Here is a 16,585-nt window from a genome sequence, read left to right as displayed (position 1 = left end):
TCCTATCCTCAGCTTCTCACAAAAACACAATAACAATTTTTACCAAGCTGTAAAGACTTTTAGTATTGCCCCTTCTTCTGAGAGCTCTAGCTTGTGTGTAGATTTTCTCAGCTGCCATACCTCCCTCAGGATCCTGGCACCATAATTAACACTAGGAGGGGCAGCCTTTCCCCTCTTCTTAATAACAGAATCCCCACAAAGCCAGGGAGATGGTTGCATAAAATGTTGATAATGATCCTGTGTTTGTCTTCTGGGTTAGTGCAGAGAGGCTTGTCCCCAGAAGGTTGGCCACCAGGTGATTTTTTGTTGTTGCCATAGCAACTCAGGAAGTACTCTCTTTTTAAGGTGTGTGTGAGTGAGTTGTATTAGAGGTGGTGGGGTTACATTCCACACCAGTGGATGGAGTACTCACATCCATAAAATCACAGATCTTTTGAAGCATTGTTGTTATTGTTTGGAGAAGGGTGGTTCCTGGCCAGGGTATGCTTGAGAACAAAGGTCAGTTGCCTGTATCTTCTTCAGCTTGTGAGGAAAAACTATTATTTCTCCTAATCAATAACTTTAGGAAACTCATACCATATAGCTTAGGGTTAACTTGATTTTTGCTTCTTTAGCATTTTTGTTTGATCTGACGTTGGTTAGTGGTCTCTTTGCATGAAGAAAGGAGTAATTTGAAAGTCAATGATATCTGTTGATAGGAGTAGAAATGAAAGCTGCTAGAAATAAATGCTTAATTACTTCCAGATCATTAATTAATTATTAAATTATTTGCATTTGAAGGTCCTTGGGTTACATTCTGGTACATTACTTTACATTTTTGTTCCTGGCAAAATATTCTAGAAGATAACAATTTAGATATGATAGAGAGGACTGGTTGGCAGGCTGTGCAAACTCAGCTTAATTCATGTTTTCAATTAATAAGATTCATATAGAATGAATATGGTATTTACCAGAACAGGGCCCCATTTTTGCAGGGGTATGTCTAAATATTTTTGAGTGAGTGACAGGAATATAATACTTATCATTCATATGTTGTCATAAAAATAATATTAATTCTAGCTGATATCAATGTATTGCTTTAGTTTTACAGAGTCCTTTGCTTCTATTTTCTCATTTGAACTCCATAACAGTCCCTTGGGGAAGGTAGTACAGGTAGTAGTTCCATTTTACAGATGAGGAAGCTGGTATTGAGATATTGCTCATAGTCATAAATACTTCCCATCTTGTGGTCAAAATTTCCCCACGTCTTCTGCAAGATTTGCCCATCATTCTTTGTCTTTAATACAAAAGGAAGCCTATTGGTGTTCAGACCTCACAAAGGGAGATAGGCATAGCATATTGGGAGTTATAGACTATAGTTCCAGTCCTGTGAAAGATAGGGTAGCAGATGAGGAGGAGTAGGCTTGAGGTTTGCAAGCAGGGTCAGGTTAGAGAAATGTAACCTCAGGGGGCTCTCATGTTCTAAAGAGGCCCCTGAGGGGGAGAGACGACTTTGATTTGAAGACCCCGGTAGGAGTCTGGACTTTGGAAAAAGCCAACAAAGCCCTCTTTCTTTTCAGTCTTTCTACCTTCCCAGGACATTGGCCATTTACATTCTGCTTACCGGGTCCTATTAAAGGTAACCCTTTTGACAGTCCTCTGGGGGCTTTCAAAGGAGCCGCGAGAGGCAGGAAACAGGGAAGAGGGTCTCTCTTTAGGAAAAGATAAAAGCAGCTCCTGCTGGAGGCAGGGGAATAGATTGCATGACCTCTCAAGGTCCCTTCAGTTCAAGGATTCTCTGTCATTCTCTGGCAAAACTAGAGGGGGGAAAGGGCCAGGGGAACCTCCATGCTGCCATGGTAACACGCCGCTGTCTTCCCTCTTCTTGCGCGGAGGCGGGGCCCTGGGGGGGCAGCCGGTTTATTAGTGGTGGTGTGCGCTGAGTGATAGTTACCCCTAACCAATGGGCGATGCTTGTTGTGTGACGCGCGACGGGAAGAGGGGCTGGTTGTGGCGGCGGCGGCGGTAGCGGCGGCGGCGGCGGCAGTCTCAGTAGCGGCGGCATTAGTGATAGCAGCGGCGACTGCTTGCGGGGGGACTGAGCCGCGGCCTGAGCAGCGTGCTGAGACCGTCGCGGCCACCTCCCGCCGGGATGCCCGGTACTAGCTGGAGGGGAGGAGGAAAGAGAGAGGGAGAGAGGCTGCCGACGGAGACGGGGAGGGGAGTGGAGAGAGGCCGGGAGGATGGCTGGCCGAAGGGGGCGGGGTGGCAAGCATGGCGGCCGTGACGGCGAAAGGGCTGGAAGGACCCGGGGAAGGGGGTGCGGGCGGCGGGGTGGTCGCGGGGAGGGGGCGGGGCGGCAGAGGAAGGGGCTTTGGAGGAGGAGGGAGGGGAGGGGCCTGCAGAGAGAGGCGAGCTGGGACTAGGGGCGCTGTCGAGGGGCCTCTGGGGAGGCGGGGTCGGCGCTGGCGGCGAGAGAGAAGAGAAGAGGGGGTCCTCTGGAGAAGGTGAAGGGAGAGGAGCGTCGGGGGAAGGCTTATCGGGCGGGCCAAGGGGCGGGAGCTTCGAGGTTCGGGAGGAAGGGGGCCTGTGGCTCTGGGGAAAATGCCATTTCTACACTGGAGGAAGGCGGGCGGGCTCTGCTCCAGAGGGGTTTTTGTCCTTCCCTGGTCTCCTCTAGTCTCTTACCCCGGGAGGAGTTGGACAATTGGGCCACGCACCTCTCAATTCTGTGCCCTCCTGTTCATTCCAGGGGAACAGATGGACCCTCCTGAGAGTCAGGTGGATTCAGATTTCTCTCAGCAAGGGACACCTTGCCTGATCATCGAAGACTCCCAGCTTGAAAGCCAGGCTCAGGAAGATGATTCTGGTTCTCACTTTAGCATGTTATCCAGACACCTTCCCAATCTGCAGACCCACAAAGAGAGCTCTGGGCCGGTGAGTTGAAATTCCCTGGTTGAGGACAGTTGGGTAAGATTTTTTTCTTTCTTCCTTTCTTGTTTTTTTTTTTTTTTTTCCTCTTCTTTCCCTTTGACTAGCCAGAATGCACGAGTACATTGGACATCTCTAGCTTTTGGATAGGATATAGGAAATGAGGGACTTTGTTAGGAGTATGTTGGCCAACAGTCTCCTCCTAGTCCATTGTTGGGAACAAGGAGGTAGAGATACTGAAATCTATTTGTTTTGTAGGATCTTGTGGCAGATGCTGCACAAACATCTGGAAAAGAAAAAGGAGATAGCAACGAGTTCGTGGAACACTTGAAAGAAAACAAGTCTGCAGGTGAGGGAGTTCTGTTGGATTTTTATGAATCTGGTTGCTGCTAGATGAATGAAAAATTAGAATGATATGCTTGCATGTTAGCTGTAGCTATCTTGACTATTCTTGTTGGAGTCTAAATTTGCTTAGGTTTGTGGGTAAGTGCCATTTGTGCTAAAGCCCAGTTATTTTTCTTTCCCTTCTCTATAATCCATAGATTCTTCTTCTTCTCTGGACACAGGAAATACCAGAAGTCAGATCATTGAACTTTTACCTCAACCCAATAGGGAAAGCAGGTACATTGATGTTTGATATTTATTCCACTTCATTTTCTAAATGATTCTTCTCTTATTTTGATTTTTTCTTTATACCCCCAGTGCATATAGGTAGGCATTTAATAAAAACGCTTGAATTATTTCCTTACTAAGCCCAGAAACAAATTTACCTAGGGATTTTTATGAATTGAATAGGGAAATTATAGTTGTATCTACAGTATCAGTAAGGTGAATTGTCTCTTTTGGAGCTAGTAACCATTCATGTCTGCACTGTTTAAAGTGTGACCAAACTTAATCTGTTCATATGAAATGAAACACATTCTCCCAATTCTTAGATTTTTTTTTTTTTTTTACATATTCAGATATATGACTGGGTTTGGATAGACTATGTTCTAGAAGTGTGGTAAAGCCTCTAAATAAAACCTTGTTGGTTTTTTGTTTTCTTTTTCTGAGATCCTGACCATAAAATCAGGAAGACTTAGGTTAAGACTCATCTCTGGTACAAATAAATTATGTGACCCTAAAGAATTCCTTTGACCGCTCAGTACTCTAGGTAACTCTCTGAAGAATATAAATTTCAGAAAAGATATCAACTTACATTGGTAGAAGGAATTTTCTCATCTAAGAACTTTACCAAGATCACAGGTCTAATCATTTATATATTCATCTTTCAAAAATGACATTTTCAAAGGCCTGTTTATCTAATAGTCCAACAGAAATTAAGAGAGGCCTAATTAGGATATGGATGAAAGTAGACTTTTCCCTTTGGATTTTAATAAAAATAGTTTTATTCTATTTCTTTAGTACTTTACTTTTTTAGCTTCATGATACCATCCATTTTACCATTACTAGGACATTCATAAATGTGGAAAGCTTTTGGGAAATTTTATGAGGTGGGTGGTATAAAAGCAACTAAAAGAATCGTATTTAAAAGTTTTAAGGAGCTTCATGAGGAAATGTGGAATTGGAATTGTTTTACTTTATTTTATCTATGTATCTGAAAAATATGAATTAGTATCTCCTTTTATGGTTCATCCTTCTCATCTCTTCCTATTTAATCTTTAACATTCTTTTTCATAGTTAAAAAAAAGTCTGTCTGCAAATGTTTTTATTTTTCCACTTGAATTTTAATTTTCCTTTTTTTTTAATTCAAAGTTTTATTGCCCCAGAATTTTTGGAGTATATTTTTCTGCTTTGCCTTTGTGAAACTACTTAGTTGACTTTTTTTTTCTGTTGGGTAGATTATGTCAGCTCTCCAAATTTATAGTACTCTTTTTAACACAGAAAGTTACGACTTTGTTACTTGAATTACTACACAAGTATTCTGGTTCTATACTGGATTCATTCTAGGATCTGGTACTAAAAAATAATCCCCATAGTTTTCTCTTGTTTCATAGATTGACACTTTCACTCTTTCTGTGCTAATAAAGGCCTTCTCTGTATAATTCTCACAATCTTAAGATTTTTATTTAGATTGTTCATACTGATTCTCAGTCTTCTTTCATGGTTATTTCAAGGAAACATTAACTATTGTGTCTGTATAGTATCTTTGTTGATTCTGTATAGCATTTTTTTTTTTTTTTGGAGTATTGATTTCTGTAGAAGGCAATGAAGGGGAAATTTTTTTCCCCCCAATTTGTGTAATGGATATTGGTGAGTAGAGAGACTGAAGTGAAAGAATACTTTGTCTAGAGTTTATTTTTTCATATCTTATGTCACTTTATTATTTCATCAGCATCCTTGGAATAACAGTAATAGCTGATTCTACTGCAGAGGAAGACGAGAAGGAAGAAGATGCTACAGACTGTACTACACATTCAGTTGGTGCTGAAGGTAACCCTCTGAATTCTTCAGGAAAGTGGATTAAGTTCTTACACGAGCTTCAAAAGTCTGTAGTTTTCTCCCTTTGATTAGATTAGATTTCTTATCAGATGTCTTGTTAGCTTTAAATTGGGAGAAGTGATTAAGAAATTTATTTTGTCTATATGATATTCCATCTAATATTGTATTTAGGAATTAGTAGCTCTTTGCATTTATTGTGTTTTTCTAAGTATTAATTCATTCTTTCAACTCTTATTTTCTTTTTGAAAATTTTCTTGAGGGTGTGCTTTGTAAGATATCTGTTGCTAGGAGTTGGGTGAGAAGAGGGATGATTGGTTGAGCATAGCTTCTTAAACTTTTCCCACTTGGGATGGACCTCTTTTCACCTTAGAAATTTTTATTTGACCCCAGGCATATAAGTATATAAAATAGGTATACAAATCAAACATTTGCTGATAATAAATCATAATTTTTGGATCTTCACATTCAATTACCCACATGGGGGTCTTCAATCATAGTTTAAGAAGCTTTGGTTTTGTTAGAAAGTGGATTTTTTCACTAATAAAGTCTAGTCTTAATTTTTTTTATATGATAGTCTTTCTTTTCTAGTTTACTTTTATGGTGTTTTTATTTGTTATTTTGATGAGTTGAGGAAAATCTATCAGGCAGTAGGGATGGGTTGTGATCTGAAAAAACTTGATAGTCCCCTTTCTACATAATATAGTCATTTGTATGAATGCATGATATCTTGGGTTGATGTATAATTTTGGGGGGTGATTTGGTCTTATAGACACTGGTTCATCACAGTTGGGCTTTGGGGCCCTGGAACTCTCACAGAGCCAAGATGTTGAGGAACAAACTGTACCATATGAAGAAGACAAAGAGCAACAGTTGCAGCCAGTAACCAAGGAGTCTAGTCTTCTCAATCCCTCTAATATAGATGCAAATATAGGTATGTAGCAAGTTCCCTGGGGTTTGGCATGTTTATAAACTGGTGTTTCCCTCCACATTAGTTGTTCTTTTCTTTCACAGTAGTTATTCTTTATATTTTTGCCCTTTTAAACAAATTTTATCTCTCCCCAAGGTGAAATTCAGCTTATTGCTTGCATCATGTAGTAAACTAGTAGTAAGCACTGGAGCAGTAATCTTTTACAAATTGAGTCCTGTTGAAGTACATTAAATTAGTGGTTCTATTATTGGAATGTAGTCATATACTACCTAACATTGTTAATTGGTACTCTAAAATTTTTTTATTGGGTGAAATAATACAAGGGGTGGTTAGTTCCATAGGAACAGTGCTGTAAATATTATGCATTGATAATCAGCTGAATAATCTTATAGCAGAATTTATCAATGTCATGGTAGGCTTATTGTATCATGAATGGACATTGATTACAATAAACCTTTATGGTGTTTATTATGCCCATGCACATTTTGAATTAGTCTGCTTTCTAGGAAAATCCTTGTGTTTTCTTTTTTATTTCTTCTGGCACATTGGGCATCTCCTTTCTTTTTTTTCTCCCAACAATATAAATTCATTTACTCCCAGAAATTGAAGAGGATAAACATGAAGATCAGTCCATTGAAGATATACAAGTGGCAGTCCAAAAAGATACAGAGTCTGAGAGGTAAAAAGAACTTTTATTCTAAAAGATTTTTAGTTTTATATGACAGGATTTATAGTAATTTCATTTCACCAAGGAAAAAAATTAAATATTTGAAAATTTTCTTCATACTTTTATTATCTCAAAGCTACAAGAAGCACTTTTTGATATTCACAGCATTGTCATTGCCCCTCACTTCATATCTTTTAGCATATAACAAGGCTATTTCATTTTTGCATGCAAAACAAAAAACCCAGATGTTAGAATTTCTCTCTTAAGTGGTTGTAATTTTTAAAAAACACCCTCTATTTTATCATACATTGTCAGAATATTAAGCTATTTTTAGTGTATACTGACTACATTTGGCTTTTAGGGTTAACATTAGACTTTTAGCCACACTAATTATGCTTTTCCTAGCATGACTTGGTGTTCTATGTCTACAACTTCTTTCCACCATGACTGTTGCCGCATATAGACAGCTTTATATTTTGAAAGCTTTGTAGTACTCTGGTATATTATAAAGCATTGGGCCTTTGCTGCATATGACAGCAAGCCTTTTCTATACCTCAAGAGACTCACTCCCAGTTATCTTTTGATTCTCAGCTTCCCTTTAGACTGACAATTTCTGGGCAGACACTACAAGGATGTATGCACTTTCTGAGATCTGTGGTAAATTTTGGACTCTGGTCTTGGCTAGGTAAGATTAGAGTTAGGAAATGTTACATACCCTGTCTGCCGTCATTGTTGGGATTGTAATATCTATACTTTTGGCCAGTAGTAGCTTGACTATGCCTAAAAATAGTGTGAATAATAATAGTTGGAGAAATGGGGCCTTTAAAAACTTGCATTTTCTGAGAAAGATAGAGCGAGCGAGCGAGAGAGAAAGAGAAAGACAGTGTGTGAGCATGTGAGTACTCAAAAACCTGTAAGAACCTGAACCAAGAAAAAGCTGTTTTTAGTAGAGAAAGCTTTTGGAATAATGGGGTTTTCTTTGGATGGTACTCATAAGTTTATGTTCTAATGAGTTCTGTTGTAGGTTAGTTTGGGACTAAAGGCCTTGGAAACTGGCAAGATCCTGTGGCCACAACATAAAGGAGGCAGTGCAGTAAGTTATGAAGAAAGTGGAAGAGAACCTTCTTTAGGAGAACTTTGGGCATATGTGTGATAGGTAAGATGGGAAGGATCAACAGAAGGTAGCATGAATGACTGTAGGAAAGAGGAGCCAGAGATTACTTTAGTAGCAGTACTTTATTTAAAAAGTAAGTTTTGTTGATATTTTCTGTTTCTAACATCATCATACATCCCATCATACAATGTATCCTTATTCTCCCAGAGAATCAACCTATAGCTTATTGATAACATTGAAAAAGTTTGAAAACAACTGTGGACCTCCCATCTTCATGAAGGGATGCATTGGCAGTATCTTTTCATATGTCTTCATTTGAGTCCTGTTTGATCTTTATAATATATATATATAAAATATATAAACAGTTTTTTGTTTTGTTTTGTGTGTGTGTGTGTGTGTGTGTGTGTATGTGTATGTATGTGTATGTGTGATCTTTCTATTTACATTGTTGCAGTTACAGTGTGCATTGAGTTTGGGATTTTTTTTTTTTTTTGGCTCTGCTTACTTCACTCTGCATTGGTTCATTTAGATCTTTCCATGTTTCTCTGTGTACCACTCATCACACATCATTTTATAAAGCATAATTATATGCTTTAAAAAGCCACAATTTGTTTTTAGCCCCAATGAACATCTACTCTGTTTCAAATTCTTAGCTATCACAAAAAGTGATGAGAGAAGCTCACTTCTGGGATTAAGTAGAAGTTAGTTATATGATTTATCCTGAGGATAAAAAAATAAAAACAAGACAATTCTTGCTTTCAGTGACCTTATTGGAGGAGAAATTCAACTTGGAAAGAGATAAGGAAAGCCAAGGTAATTTGAGGAAGGAGAGAACACTGAAATTAGAGGGGAATTATAAAAGAGTTTGCATAAGAAGTAGCACTTGAGATAAACCTTGGAGGAAGATAAGGATTTTAAGGGGCATACATGAAGATGGAGGGTATTTCAGGCATTGTGATCTCCTGAAAATTTGTGGAGATGGAAGATAGGATACCAGCTTTAGGAAGGAGCTAATAGGCCAATTTTGTAGGAACACAGCTTCTGTAAAAGGGGAGTAAAGTTATTCTGGAAAAATAATTTGGGATATTGTGGAAGACTATAAATACCAAGCTAAAGAGTTAGTATTTATCCTAGAGCCAATTAAGAAACCCCTAAAGTTTTTTGACCACGGAGTAGCATGATCAGCTTATTGTAGTAGCTGTCTAATTAGGAGATGAGTTAAAGAAGAGGGAAACTAGAAACAGAGGAACTAATTGGATCTTCAGGTGGTAGTTGAAATATTTCAAGCATTAGGTGATGAGGACTTTTGAATTGGGGTGTCTACATAGATAGAAAATTGATAGATGAGATTTTGTGGAGGTAGGCTCAATGAGGCTTGGCAACTGACTGATTATATATTGGTGTTGAGGGAGAGGGAGAAATTTACAATTAGGAAACTGGGTTAACTGAAACAATAGTAGTATCCTTGAAAGAAACAGGGAATTTTAGAGAAATGGACGGCTTTAAGGAGAAAAAAGTGATAATTTCAGTTTTGGATATATTGAGTTAGAGATGCCATTGGAATGCTAAACCAGATGGGATATGTAGCAAGCTGGAGTATAGAAGATAAAGATTTTTGCATTATGAGTTAATTCTGTATAGATAATGATTGAATTCATGAGAGCAGAAGAGATCTCTGTCAAAAGGTAGGCAGAGAAGAGAAAAGGGCCCAGGATACTTCTGGGATCACAATTCTAAATTATTGCTGTATTATAGATCTGGAGAGTTAGTCCTATCTGTTTAACAACAAATGGTAAGTGATATTTTCTTCCAGACAAAACCATACACAAAATGTGACAGCAGCCAGTAAAGCTGAACGGAGATATCCTACTTAAACTGTCCTATGAGAGATTGTATGAAATGTGTTGAAACTTGGGTCAAGTGGATATGTAGGCTTTCTCCAGATGAACTATTGCTCTTTGTAGAAGTACTTTTTGTACTATAATCTTTGTGTACACTAGTAGTTAAGAAACAGTTTGATGAAATGGATAAAATCCCTGGAGTCAAGAAAAACTGGATTCAAATCCTGTTTCAGATTCATATAGCCTATAGTACTCTGGGCAAGTCATTTAATCTCAATATCTTAGAGAGTCTCTAAGACTATTAGTTGTCAAAACAGTTGCCTATTTGCATTGGTAGAGGGAATTTCCGCTCTTTTCCAGTGAAGATCCCTTTTCCAGTGAAATCCCAGAACCAGGCAGAGACTAGTAAATACAGCTTTAAGAGGAGCTATACTTCCTATAGGGAATATTATTATTTACATGTCCAAGGTTAAGATTTTTTACTTAATCTTTTTTAATAAGAAATTGAAATATTTGAATTTAAAAATTATTTTATTGATCTGAATTTTGCAGGTCAGAGAATATGCCTATTTCACAAGTACCTCTTACCTATATGGAAGCCAAGATCCAACTTTCAGCCCAGGAACTGCTAGAAGGTGAATTGCAAGTTCAGAAATCACTTGAATCTGAGATTTTGTCAACCCAGGAAGACATGTTTGAGCAGAATAGTAGAACAGGTATGTGCAGTACTTTTCTCTTATTTTTGAGGCAGAAGAGGGAGTGCTAGGTTTGGAGTCCTGAAAACCTGACATATAATAGCTATATGAACCTTGGTAAATGAATTACCCTTCACCTTGTCTGAAGTGACTTCCTGATGGTCTTTCTTATTACTTAAGTCACTAATGAGTTGTTGGGGGAGGGATTTCCTATGTTGGCAGTTGGTCATGAAGACAAAATCACAGATCCTTTTGGGTATTTACATACATTCTCCTCAAAATACAGAGTATTTCTGTGCTCATACTACAGCTTTTTCATTGGAGATACTGATTCAAGATGGGAGAAACACTGGTTTTAAAGGAGATAGAATGGAAATATTTGTGATAGAGGCTTTGATTCAAGAAAAATTATTCTGAAAGAAAATGTTTTCAGGGCAACTAGATGGTTCAGTGGATAGAGCACCGGATAGAGCACTCAGGAGGACCTGAGTTCAAATACAGCTTCAGATACATAACATTTCCTAGCTGGTGACTTTGGGCAAGTCACTTAGCCCCAATTGCCTCTACAAGACCAAAAAAAAAAAAAAAAAAAAAGAAAAAAAATTTTTAGCTAAACATCAAGGAGCTTCTAGATTATTATTGCTATTTTTTACATTTTTGATATACTGTATATCTTTATATACTGTGATATCTATCTATATGGAGTGTACATGTGTGTATATAAGCACTTATTTAGGCAAGCTACTTGTTCTATTATTATCTCCATAACAGTGTTTGACATTGAAGGAAATTGAGGTTTAAGTTTTAAGAAAGTGTCAGAATTGAGATTCAGTAACTGCAAAGTATTTATTGCTTGAGTACTGAATCCCATAGTGGTTGGCTCAGTAAATCACTGCTTTCATCTCTATGACTTCAGTGATCTGAGATGAAAATAGTAAAATCAGAAATTTTCCAAAGACTATTTTTTATATGGGTCCTTATACTTAAATATGGAGCAATAGGTTTTTGAGAATCTGGTTTGTTAGCAACAATAATGAATCAACCTCTTTTGAATAAGTCTATGTTCTGGAAGATAAGACTGATGTCTAGTTCTAAATCACAGTGGCTGTCTGTACACCTTAGCTAAAACCTTGTCAAGAATGAACTGAATTTAATGCCCTTGCCAGCTCTCTTAAAAATTCAGGATAGTGGTTTTATGTGCACTTTTTACTTTCCTAAGTTTGTAATATCATTTCAAGTCTCACATCCTTCCCTCTACTGACTTTAACAAAAGAGGAAGGAGAAGGCTGCAGTTCTTTTTGTAGACATATCTGCCAAAGCTTTGTAGGTTAGTAGTGTTCCAGCAGATTTTCAAGTCTGAAAGAGAAGAGATCATAGGATCCTAACTTCAGAGGTGGGAGGAATCTTTGAATTTAACCACTTTATTTTATAAATGAAACTGAAGCTGAAACATCATTTAATGATTTGACCCCAGATCTTTTGACTCCAAAATCATGGTTTCCAAATGAGAGTACGTTGCCTTGTCCCAGTCATTGAATTTACAGCTTCAATTTTTTTATTTTGCAAAATAATTATTTTGACTCTATCAATTTCTGTAATTCTTTCGGGAATTCTCTTGCAATTCTTTAGGTTCTCAACTTCAAGTTTGGCAAACTTTTTAAAATATGATTTAAGGTGGTTATATAAGGGTCTTCATATGCTTGCCAATTGAAAATTCCATTTTGATGTTTAGGCAAAGTGGTTTAGTTACTCTGAAGGCAAATAAATAATTTAGGATAATGTAGCAATTTAAAAATGCTTTGTAGTTCTTTAATTTATCTTTGCAATAGCCCTATGAGGTAATTAAGTGGCAAATGTTGGTCTCTTCCTTTTTGAAACATTGAAGCATGATGGGTCAATTTAATACAATGATACAGTGATTTAGTGCTAGATGATTAGGTGTACTGCATTGCTTTTATTTATATTTACTAATAATAAATTTTCATAGTGACTAGAAACTGGAAATTGAAGGGATGCCCACCAATTGGAGAATGGCTGGATAAATTGTGGTGTATGAATGTTATGGAATATTAAAAAATGACCAACAGGATGAATATAGAGAGGTTTGGAGAGACTTACATGAACTGATGCTAGGTGAAATGAGCAAAATCAGGAGATCATTATACACTTCAACAACAGTACTACATGATGATCAATTCTGATGGATGTGGCTCTCTTCAACAATGAGAGGATCCAAATCAGTTCCAATTGATCTGTAAGGAACAGAACCAGCTACACCCAGAGAAAGAACACTGAGAAATTAGTGTGGACTACAACATAACAGTTCCACTCTTTTTGTTATTCTTTGCTTGCATTTTTGTTTTTTTCTTCTCAGGTTATTTTAATCTTCTTTCAAAATCCAATTTTTCTTGTGCAACAAGATAACTATATAAATATTTTTACGTATAATGTATTTAACATATATTTTAACATTTCTAACATGCATGGGACTACCTGCCTTCTAGGGGAGGAGGTGGAGGGAAGGAGGGGGAAAGTTGAAACAGAAGTTTTTTTGCAAGGGTCAGTGTTGAAAAATTACCCATGCATATATTTTGTATATAAAAAGCTATAGTAAAAAAAATGAATGAACCAAAGGGCTCACACCTGGAATATTATAATGCTTTAAATTTTCTTATCTATAATAGGAACTAAGTATGCTTCTAACCTAAGAGTAGTTTAGTTTTTGGAGAGTGTTTGTGTAGCTGCCTCTATTATGATGGCACTTTGTTTGAGAAACAGAAGAAACCAGGACCAAAGGTAGAAATTTTTCTATCTTTTCCATAAGCCTAGACCCTGAGTATATGATTCTGTGTCAAAAGAGCTTTATTAATATATGTGTATTTTTAACATCATGCCCAATCTTGTGTTATATTGGGATTGCAATGTTTATAATTTAGGTTTTTTTTCTTAAATTTTCCTTGATATTGATATTGACATAAATAAAAACTTTATTTTTATATATGCCAATTTCTCTTAAGAACTATAACGTAGACAGTTTTACTCTAGTCTAGATTCCAACCTTTTAGAATCATCCATTTTTCTTATTGCTTTCACGAAAACTTCCTATACTACAAAATTATGATCAGCACGAATTGTAAACATAACTTCTTCAATGCAAATATTTCTCAGATCTTCTCCATTAAAGCCATCTGAGAGCTTTTGTGATAGGACCTGCATGAATTTTCAGTATGTCTAATTTTGCTTGTTTATTTCATAAATCATTATGTATTTTTCTACTTAATCTTCCTGGACACAACAAAGCAAGATCCAGCATGTCTGCTTTGTTTGTAGCCAGGATCATTTTTACTGTGTATAAAGTACAAATCCATCTGTCTGATTTAATAAGTCCATTAGAGTTCTCTGAATTTCTCTATCAGCTGAAGTACCCTCAGAAAAACGATGACCACCAATAGCATCTATTTCATCCATCATAATTGAACCTTTCTTTGATCAAACAAGCACTTTCACCAATGTATTTGTATATGATAGAACTGGATACAACCTTTAAATAAATCGCAGTCCAACTGGTAGCAATGGCTCTTGCCAAGAGTGTTTTTCCTGTTCCTGATGGTCCATATAACAAATTATCTTTTGGAGGTATTATTTCTATATGCTGGAATAAATCAGAGTTTTGTAAGTGGTAATTCTAATATTTCTCTTGTTTGATTTGTTCACATAACCCTCTAATCTAAGAATAAGAAACATTTACAGGATCCTTATAAGACATGATGTAAAACAATGAATCGGCTTCTCTTGACAAATATCTTGTGATAGTATAGTCATATCCAGAGCAACTTTTTTGAGTGATTTTAGTTTAATTTTATTCTGCTGACAATCATCATCAACCCACAACATATCTTGGTCCATTTGTTGCTTTGCCAGTGAATTTTTCTTACATCAGTTGTTTAAGCACTTCACCCACAATCTGCCCAATACTATGTAACACCTTCAGTTCATTTTTAGACTTTTATATTGCTTGGGAAGCTTTTTCAACTGTTCTCTTAATTCTGAGAAATTCATTGATCTCCTTGTACTCAAGCAGCTTTTTATGGTAGTCCTGAAGAACCTTATCTCTTGGGTCCTCCATAATGAGAAGCTATAATTTGGTTTTTTAAAAAATACTTATTAATTTTTTAAAAAAGAATTTTGAGTTCTAAATTCTCTCCTTTCCTGTTACTCTCTCCTTCCCGAACATTGAGGAGGAAAGCAGTATGATAGCAACTATATATGTTAGGTCATGCAAAACATTTCCATATTAGCATATTGTACAAAAAAAAGGCATGGAAAATGAAGAAGAAAACTATACTTCAATTTGCACTCAGTTCATCAATTCTTTTTCTTGAGGTGGATAGCATTTTTCATCATAAGTCCTTTAGAATTTTTTTGGATCACTGTTTTGATTAATGTAGCTAAATCTTAAATAGGCAATCATCATTATGGTTACCACATACAGTGTTGCAATTATTGTGTACGATATTACCTGGTGCTGTTCACTTCACTTTGTATCAGTTCATTTAGGTCTTCTCATGTATTTTTTGAACCATACCCTTGTCATTTCTTATAACATGGTAGTATTCTTATCACAATCATAATATGCTTTAGTTATTAAAATAATTCTTGTCCTAAGGAACATAAACTAGAAATTAGAAATACTGTTTTTAAGAGTCCGAAGAGTAGTCTTCTGAGACTTCAGTCTGAGAAACTTAACTAGGTTTCTTTCCTTTCCCTGCCTAGCTCCTGATAATTGCTCTGCTCCAAGTGTGGAAGATGGGTATTCTTTGGCTTCCACACCAGCTACCACACTGAAACTTCTGCATCTCTCTGGACAGGGTTCTCTTGTGCAGGAGAGTACCACAACGTAAGTAGTAAGAAATTGTCTTGATGGAGAAGCATTTATGTGAGGGTTGATGATGAGAAAAGGTTAATATTCTTTTACAAACTTAAAAAGATTTAAGGTCTGCATTCCTATCTAAGGATTTTGCTAGTGTTTATATGAATCCCAAAATTGTACTTTCTGAAAAAAGATGGTACAAGGCTTCTCCCATTGTTTGGAGAAAGTCATATATCCAAAGTAGACATTTCCTTTCTCTGTATTGTTTAATAAGCATAGGCTTATTCTTTACTCCATAGCACAGGCTGAACAAGTGATCAAGTGATCATGATATAAGTGATGGTGAATGGAAATTTTTTATTCATTTTCACCCTCATAATAGTTTAGAGATGAAGAAGAGTTTTTATAAACATCCACAAGGTTTTCCAGTTGAAAAAGATTTCATGTCAGTAGACATTTTAGTAGTAGTTTTTATGCTTTTCAGGTCTTGTGTCTTTATGTCTAGGTCACTTACTGTCTCTTGCTTGCATTCTTCTTTGTTTATTATGCTTTCTGAAATGTTTGAAAAGGGAAATAATGACTGTGCCCAGAGTATTCTTAGTGTTGTTTGTTCAAAGTGTTTTTACTGTTAGGGAAAAAACTGTGATTGTTAGTAAAATAACCTGTTATTTTTCTCTATATAGGAGTTCACCAGATCCAGTTGCTCCTTCACCAGATGTTTTCCAACCTACTCCTTTTATTGTCCCTAGCAGTCCAACAGAACAAGAAGAAATAAAAGGTCAGAACTTTTATTTATATATTTTTACCCTAGAATAGTTTTGGACTAGAAGAAGGGACACAAACCTCTCTATAGCTAGAGTTTTAAATTTATTTTTAAAATGCCAGATGGCAGTGATTCAGGTTATCTTTCTTTTTTTTTTTTTTTTTTTTTTTTTTTTTTTTTTTTTTATTTATTTAATAGTCTTTAATTTACAGGATATATACATGGGTAACTTTACAGCATTAACAATTGCCAAACCTCTTGTTCCAATTTTTCACCTCTTACCCCCCCCACCCCCTCCCCTAAATGGCAGGATGACCAGTAGATGTTAAATATATTAAAATATAACTTAGATACA

At 36.5% G+C, this 16,585-nt stretch overlaps 1 protein-coding gene and 1 pseudogene across 10 annotated transcripts in view; one reads left to right on the top strand and one right to left on the bottom strand.

Annotated features, from left to right (window-relative positions):
- Positions 1-16,585, top strand: part of TP53BP1 (tumor protein p53 binding protein 1) — a 174,488-nt gene that overhangs the window by 57,721 nt on the left and 100,182 nt on the right. For 8 of the 10 annotated variants that reach the window (XM_031952184.1, XM_031952180.1, XM_031952185.1 and 5 more), the window contains exons 2-10: positions 2,732-2,916; positions 3,169-3,259; positions 3,453-3,531; positions 5,246-5,343; positions 6,122-6,283; positions 6,881-6,959; positions 10,455-10,618; positions 15,371-15,494; positions 16,151-16,245. In XM_031952184.1, coding sequence (XP_031808044.1) covers positions 2,740-2,916; positions 3,169-3,259; positions 3,453-3,531; positions 5,246-5,343; positions 6,122-6,283; positions 6,881-6,959; positions 10,455-10,618; positions 15,371-15,494; positions 16,151-16,245 — 1,069 coding nt within the window. In that variant the 5' untranslated portion in view covers positions 2,732-2,739. Of the gene's footprint in view, positions 1-2,028; positions 2,139-2,731; positions 2,917-3,168; positions 3,260-3,452; positions 3,532-5,245; positions 5,344-6,121; positions 6,284-6,880; positions 6,960-10,454; positions 10,619-15,370; positions 15,495-16,150; positions 16,246-16,585 lie in introns of those variants that run through there. The other 2 variants (XM_031952179.1, XM_031952188.1) reach the window with 2 other exon arrangements.
- On the bottom strand, positions 13,463-14,909 carry LOC105750030 (annotated as a pseudogene).

Source organism: Sarcophilus harrisii, chromosome 2 (genome assembly GCF_902635505.1).
Source record: "Sarcophilus harrisii chromosome 2, mSarHar1.11, whole genome shotgun sequence".
Taxonomy (NCBI): domain Eukaryota; kingdom Metazoa; phylum Chordata; class Mammalia; order Dasyuromorphia; family Dasyuridae; genus Sarcophilus; species Sarcophilus harrisii.
This window is presented reverse-complemented; position numbering and strand designations above follow the sequence as displayed.